At 40.6% G+C, this 8444-nt stretch overlaps 1 protein-coding gene across 1 annotated transcript; it reads right to left on the reverse strand.

The window, feature by feature from the left end:
- Positions 1-4316: 4316 nt before the first annotated feature.
- hoxa5a (homeobox A5a) lies at positions 4317-6091 on the reverse strand. Its single transcript, XM_066675125.1, has 2 exons — positions 5434-6091; positions 4317-4561 (listed from the first exon to the last, which is right to left on the reverse strand). The coding sequence occupies exons 1-2, from the start codon at positions 5990-5992 to the stop codon at positions 4317-4319; spliced, it is 804 nt and encodes a 267-aa protein (XP_066531222.1). The 5' UTR covers positions 5993-6091.
- Positions 6092-8444: the final 2353 nt, after the last annotated feature.

Below are 8444 nucleotides of genomic sequence, written 5' to 3' on the forward strand. Positions count from 1 at the left end.
CCACAAATCACAAAAACAACTAAACTGGACAAAATATTGATATTCCGTAACATCTGCGAACATAAACACAAAAGCAGATGTATATTGATCTGCATTTAAGTTTGGTAGCTCCTGCATGGTCAAATTTTATGATTTTTACTGGAAATAGGCCTAAACAGCGCAAACGTTTCCTGAACACATTGAGGAACAGATAAAAGACAGAGTATTTTACATCCCAATCTTAAACCACGTCTATACTTCATACATTTCCCGCAGTTGGTTATAAGTTATATGAATGAAGAGAGAGAAATTCACAGAAGAGGTCTGTTTTGTCTTTTGAGCAGACGCCTGCATACACGCACTAAGAAAGGAAACCGGCCCTGTTACAAGCCATGATACTTCTTTGGTCTTGTTTATAAAGCAGCGTTAGCTCTCTCGTGTTGGTGAGCAGCCGTGTTATTAATAGATATGTAATAATTCTCTCTCTTTATCTGTTTCACCCTCATTGGGCGCGCGCGGGGGGAGCGGGAGCCGGAGTGGGGCGGGTGACAGTGAACTTGGCCAAAAGCGAGCTCTGCTGGTGGTTCACTGCGCGTGCACATTTATCTTCCTGCCGCCACTGACCTCGCGGTGAACCAGGAGAGAGGACATTTTTCTCCAATCTTTCTTCTGTCTCCTTCTCTGCCTCATTCTCTCTCTCTCTCTCTCTCTCTCTCTCTCTCTCTCTCTCTCTCTCTCTCGCCCCCACTCCTCTAACCATTTTCTAATAACGGGGATCCTCAAGAGGATTCCGCGCTAAAGTAGACCTAATTGTTCTGCGCGCGAGAATAGCACTGTGTCGTAGCGCCTTTAATGAATGCTTATGACACATTTGGAAAACTTTGCTGCTGAAGGTTATTGATGGCGGGCGCCGCTGAAAGATTTTGATAAACTTCACCTGTGCGTGACCCTTAGAAAAGGGCCAGTTAATAGTTTTCTGCTTGGCTCGTGAATCCACAGCTCACTGCCTCTGAATCCAGAAAATCAGAAGCTGAAACATGAAAGTCTGCTTGGATTCGAATCACCAACAAGCGTAGATTTATGTTTGATGGGTGTATATTTAAGCATATGCAAATTTCGGGAAGTCTGCGTATACTACTTAATAAAATCCAAGCAAAACAAAGCATACAGAGACAGGCACTGGGTAATTTTAACTAAAAATCACACCCAAAACCCAAACAAGGACCAGTAACCTCAGGAGGCAAATGATGCCAGTATGCGTCTCTTCAGAATACAAATCACTGACAATCCAAATACCACCAAGGAAAAGTTGCATGGAAAACTTGATTACAATTTTCTCCGTTTTTTTTTTTAGTTTCAGAAGACATGTTGTACTCCCAAAGTTGCATCCCGTGATAGTCCATGCCATAAGGCCACACCCTGTTCAAAATAAAGTTTCCAAACTCAATATTTTAGGTAATAAATATCAAGAGAACAAAGCAGCCCACACCACTACGTCTGTGTTTGACTCATAAAAGTATTAGATGACTGTGTACTATACACCAAAGCATACTTTGGGACGAAGCTGTAAATAAGCTGTATACTGCACGATGGCCCGAGGCGACGCTTCACACAGAAACAAGTGACAAGCAAAGAACAGAAAGACCAAAAAGAGTTTACTTCATGAGTATATTTGTAAACTCTGCCCTTGCCCACGAGGCCAGAACTTTCAGAGCAGCCTGGAGACACTTCCATGTTTACCAAACCACCACGAAACATCCGTGCGTACAACTCAAAGGGAAGAAGTTTGCCGTGTGAGAGAACACTCTAAGAATGGTTTCAGATCTATTTGATAGATTATAAACATGGTCACACGACAACAATTATTTAGCAAGTAATTCTCCTTATTATATATAAGCGTGCCTTCACAACATACATTTAAATTTAACCCAGAAAGTAGAGGACAGTTTGTAAACTGTTTTAATTCCAACAATAGAGTTTTTCAAAAGTTGCTGTCGACTCCCACAAGAACTTCTCCACTGATGATTCTTGTAATCAGCCTCGTCTATTAGAAAGGTGATTCATAAAGTCTCTTGGGAAAGTTCAGTAAAATATAGCATAACGGAAAAACAACGTTAAACTGCACTTTTTAAAAGTTTCTATTACCGGTAGCCAACGTCTAATCCGATTTAAACAGAAACACTTATTTTGAAGAGTGGAGGTCTGCAGAAAGTTGCAAATAAGCAAAGTTGAACTTACCTCGAGGGAACCCTGGTCCTCCAGGACTATACCAGTCTTCCGAGTTCCAGTCCATAGCGAGCTGCTCTCCTAAAAGCAGCGGCGGTAAGATTGGAAGAACACCTCTACCGTCTACAAAAAGAGCCAGAAGAAGCTCCGCGTCAGTGCGATTAGATGTTATATGCGATATACTGTCGACTCCCCAAAACCATAAAACCACTTTAATGGCCACCACGTGACTTTTTTATGGGCAGCGAGCCTATCTGTCCGTGCGCCCTGGATGATTTTTACGACCCAATTCATGGACCAAACCCCCTTATTCATTCCTCGCGCCAGATTTCATGAAGGCAGAAATGGCGCAGGGCCTCATAAAGTTTGTAGCAAAATAAATAAATAAATAAATAATCACCAGCTTCTACTTACAAAGGTAAAAGCGAGCCACACTGCGGAGAAAAATAAAAACAGATTCAGGTGGAAAATAGCGTGCTCTTACCTGTTGAGCTTTATACAATTGTTAGCAATTATAATAATTAATAAACACAGCAAATAAATAGACGCAGATTTACGTGAAATTAACTAAAATGTGTATTTAAACATTACATGAAAATACCGAAGTGTCAATTTAATTGGCTTGTAGTTTTAGATTTCCCAAAACATTTCACATTTCACTTTTTTTTCACGTTAACGTCGTACTAATATTTAAGCCAATTTCTAAAATTACGTTAAATATCAGGCATGTTTTATGCAAAACATTTACGTACTGCTGATCCAGTACGAAATATTTGTATAACAGTACACATTATTAGACACAAGGTAAATTTATTTAACAAAAAATATTTCCAAATGAATAAATAAATGAAACAGACTCAAAAATAAAGTGAGTTAGAGTACAAACTTTTATTGACATTAGCCATAAATCATAATCACCTGCCACATTATTATTTCCAGTCATCGTTTAAATATTTACAAAAAAAATACTTTACGAGATGCCCAAAAGACAATAATTATGCTAGCATTATAAAATTAACAACTCAAGTCGAATATCACGGCCAACGATTTGTTTTATTACGTCTTAACGTGCAAAAATAAGAATTTAAGGTACACATTACATGAGAACCTATCTGGACATGTTATCACAACACACAGTGGTGAAAAAACACATTACGGCCACGAACAGGTAGCCTACTACAACAGCATAACTACAAAATCAAATCACCTAAAATTAGAGATGAACTAAATAAATACATCAATTGATGCTTATTTACACGTCAGTGGACGCCAAGACGACTTTTATAAAAGTCTTTTCTTTGACAAGAGTGCAACAGAAGCCAACGTAGACTGTTTACGAAAAGCGTTTGGTGGATACTTCAAGCACTTACAAACTTTTCGCCAGAACTGGACGTTAAGTTACAAGTTCATATACATGTTTACTGTCATGTGGATGCTCTAATTCTACAAACGACTTTACAAGGCAGCGGTCGACTCACACAAGCGATTACTTCTTGACTGTCCAATGGTAATGGTTTGTTTTAGGCCGCGAGAAAACGCAGGAGCGTTCACTGGGCCACAAGAAAGTCTCTGGAAAGGGGGTCAAGATCACACCCCCTCAAATTTTAAGTTAGTTACATACAAACTTACACACTTCTAGCATACGTTCTAAAACGGTTCTTCAGTGGGTCTTTACTGAACGCAGTTGTTCTAAATAGAATAGTGGAATTCTCGCAGAAACATTACACTGCACACATTCGCTAGGATTGGGGTTCTTGTTTGATATAAAAGGGTACAAATATGATACAACTCTAAACTCTTTAGTGATACAAGGATTATTTTAGCTACACTGTTAACGGAAAATTTTCTGATACATAATGCTGGATATATATATATATATATATATATATATAAGATTCTTCAAAATATTATTGGTTAAACATATATCATCATTCACAAGCACCTTAACTTTTTCAATGTTTCTTTGAATATTTACGATTCTATTTAGAAACTTTCTTTTTGTCAGAGCCCTTGATGAACCCTTTTATAGATAGTATGTCAGCAGTACTATCAGAATAGCATAGGATATCACCCACAGAAACACACACACACACACATTAAGGTGTACATTCTCAGGGTCTGTAAACACCCCCCGCCGCCATGCTCATGCTCTTCAGCTTGTTGTCCTTTTTCCACTTCATCCTCCGGTTCTGGAACCAGATTTTGATCTGTCGTTCAGAGAGGCAGAGCGCGTGCGCGATCTCTATCCTCCGGCGACGGGTCAGGTAGCGGTTGAAGTGGAACTCCTTCTCGAGCTCCAGCGTCTGATAGCGCGTGTACGCCGTCCTCGCCCTCTTCCCCTCTGGCCCAGCCAAGTCTGGAAAAGCCCACAGAGTTAAAAACAAAAACAAAACAAAACAACAGCTGCCCTATTTCCGTTTATTAAAATGGATATTAAGAAATGAGGAGTATGCTCTGAATTAGACACACTTCTAACCCGGAACACTTAGCCTTACGTACACGTGCATGTCTTCAAGCCTCACGGACACACCTGTGCAAAACTAAACCAACATTTTAGGCTGATGCACTTCAAGGGCCCGGGTGTTATGCCACATGACTTGACGTAATTATTCGCCTGTATTTATAATGAGGGTTAAAGTCTGAAGTTACACGTGCAAACTGCTAATCTGACACTGCTGAAGATCTGAGGGACAACACTATTCTAGAATCGTGTGAAGAAGTTTGCACAACTCTGAGGACTCAAATGGCGCGTTTTAGTTAGATTTTAAGTGAAATGTGGCGTACAAATGTAGAGCAGAAATCGCATATATTTTGCCGAATAGACTAAGAAACGTAAAACATATAAAACATGCTGTAACTTTCCAAACAAGCGTCCTTTTATAATTTATTTATGAGTTATTTTACTTTTCAGTCTTTTGCGAACAATAACTGGTGCATTGCTGTGTGTGCGGACGTATATTTCTCGTAGAGTAAATCTTTGCGAAATCGAATTTGTAGGACTATATGGCGAGAAACGTGGGATATGGTGCACAAACTTATGACACTGTATGATACGCTCTAAAAAGTGAGTTGTTAAGCAGTGCATTCCAGCACCGCTTGTATTTTAAAAACTAACAAAACCCCCCAAACATCCAAACACACATCATTAGCTAACAAACAAGTTTTGTTTTTCAACAAACAAACAAGTAAATTGCCCAGGAGTGCCAAACTGTGTCTACTTTGATTTACCGTGATTTAGGTGAAGTTTTCTCATCCAGGGGTATATCTGTGGCTGGGGGCTCTCGGACGAGGCGTTCTGGGAGGGGGTCTGCGCGCTCGCGCTGGGCTTCTCTTCTTCCGCGCTGTTGCACGTTTGGGGGGCGTCTTCGCAGCCCAGCCGCGCGCCTGCGGCACTGGACGCCGAGCCGCTGGAACTCGGCATGGAGTTTTTCAGGGCGTTAACGGGGGAAGGGTCCACTGAGGAGCAGGCGAGCTGCTCTGGGGGAGGTGACTGGGGGGTGGTAGAGTTGCTCGCAGTGACCGGTTGACTGTACCGGGCGTCGCCAGGCGTCGGCGTCGGGCTCTGGCTGTAGCCCTGCGCGCTCTCACCGGACGAGACGAAGTGACCGCTGGTGGAGCGCGCGGTGCTGAGATCCATTCCATTGTAGCCATAGCCATACCTGCTGGAATGCATGGCCGCCGAGTCCCGGTATTGGTCGCTCGCGCCGTGATCTCCATAGTTATGTAACGGATAGTCCGCGCCATTCGGATAGCGACCGCAGAATGAGTTCACAAAATAAGAGCTCATTGGTTGACCAGCGATTACCTGATAATTGCCCGGCCGCTATTATTGCTACCGTGCAGAGAACAATGCTTGATTTGTGTCTCTTGATGCTTTTGTGCGCGTCTATTTTGCGCCCTCGCACAATTTATGATGAATTATGGAAATGAGTGAGACACACACACACACACACACATATACACACACATACACATACACATACATTCACACACACACACTTCAAGCTCTCTTACGTAGGCGCCCAAATATGGGCTACGGCTTGGTGTCACGTGCTTTTTGTTGACCAGTCGTAAATCCTGTGCTATGACCTCCAGCGGTAAACTCAGGCGCGAGCAGCGAAAACTGGGTGGAATTGTTTAAAGGCGGGAGCGCGCGCAACTCTTCCACAGGCTCGCCGCTCGACGTAGAACTGGAGTGGTGCGCCACCTTTTGGTCAGAACTGAAGAGTTCACCTCGCGTCGCCCGTCCCAAGGCGAGGCTGCGACAGGGTCATCCAGAGGTTAACGACTCTGCGGTGGAAAAATTATTGCCTCCGAAACAACACACAAAGCCGTGACCTCTCTGCAAAAGCCAAGACATTTTCGTTGGACGGCAGATTCAAATGGATCAGAATAACCAAAGGAGAGCAGTATTGTTTAAAGAGAGCTTCATTGTTTATGGAAGCAAAATGCATATCAAATGTTACGCTTCAGCGTTGGATAAAAATCATAAAATTCCTGTGCTTCACCGTTGATTATTTTACCATAAACCACGCGTATTTGCAGTTGTTGGCTTTCTTAGCCTGAGGTATTTTATAGAGAATATAGTCTCTGGACGAAACTATTATATTTGATGCTTTCATTCAGCTTTTTAAGGGCCATTTCCAATTATAAAACACATGAAGAATTAGGCAAAGCCAAAGCTTAATACAGTCTCAACAAATTGCATCCAGTCCTCTGATCGAAAACGATAAGAAATCGATCAGATGGATAAATGTTATGCTACGTATTAGATTTCAGCTTTCCTTTTGTTGTTCACTTTCAGTGAATGGAAATTACTATTTTACTATATTACTATATTACTATTATGCATTTGAGAGCTCCAAATGTTTTACTGTGTAATTAACATGCAGATGTTCATTCATTTTTTGTCTTGTTGTTTGTTTCATGAAACAGGACCGACGTTTAGACTATATAACATAAACTATCTAAAAGATTATTACAACAAATATAAAAATGATTTTGTCTAAAGAAAAGCTATCTAGCTATCCCTAGACAATACATTCCATTACAAAACCCTAGTGCAATTTCTGTTTCCCAGCGTCGCTATATCGTGACTACACGGACTCATATTTTTAGGTGTTAAAAAAGAAGAAGAAAACAAAAACACTGTACAGATACATTTCAGACATGCAGATGTACTTTGTAAGACGTAGCTCTACACTTCCTAATACGTAATGTAAACGACATTCATTTATCCAGAATATTTTCCCCAAAATAATGATAAATAAATTACCCTGAGGAAAGGGTATAGAATCAAAGCAGCTTTAATATGGGTCAAGTATGTTCCCTAAATGAAGGTACTGACAATGCACCTTCGAGAGACCACCCCCTGCAACATGAGGGGTAGTACTCCAATAAAAATTGTTTGTTTTGTATGATTATAAATAACAACGATTGTGGAAGACTTTCATTGTTGATACTCGACGCAGAGAAAGACTAAAGCCGAACCTTGCTGATTATCGCTACTAGAATGTTCATTGTTACCCATTTTCAACGTTAAATGCGAATAATTTAGTTCAGTTTAAGGTCCACGTTACATTTCGCAGAGATTATTCGGAAGCTGTAGATGTAGTTTAACAGCGGTGGGTCTAATCTGCGTATCTAATCAAAACAGTGCTACAGTCTGCATGAGGAAGCCGTACGTGTTTCCGAGAAGACATATTAGATTCGGGACACTCGGAACAGCTTCACCTTTCGACCAAGAAGGTCACTGAGGAAAAATAAATGAATAGTAATTCTGACAGTTAGTAAATAAATCTAATAATAACAAACGATGTTATACAAATATTGATAAGTCCTTGAGATACTAGAGAGGTCGTTAGGTTATGAGTTTAACTGACGTAAATGAGGGATATCTAACAGACACCCGCTGACCATAAAGCGTTCATAATATATTTAACACCGAAAGGCATCACACAGGGACGCATCCCAAAATGTACATAGTGATTTAAACTCTGCTTTAGAATGTTTTATAAGGCTTAAAATGATGGCAATGGTAAAAAGAGCTCTGGTTCAAAATCATGGCAAAATGGCTGCACTTAATACATATTTTAGGATAGATAGTGGTGATGATGAGCCCAAAGCGAATGAGGCAAATCAATACGTTGTACACATAAGGCACTAATTAAAAATCTAGAGAATGATTTAGAACATGTATTTAGTTAAATGTTGCTTTAAATATAAAAATATATATAACA

Source organism: Hoplias malabaricus, chromosome 6, assembly GCF_029633855.1.
Source record: "Hoplias malabaricus isolate fHopMal1 chromosome 6, fHopMal1.hap1, whole genome shotgun sequence".
Lineage (NCBI taxonomy): Eukaryota > Metazoa > Chordata > Actinopteri > Characiformes > Erythrinidae > Hoplias > Hoplias malabaricus.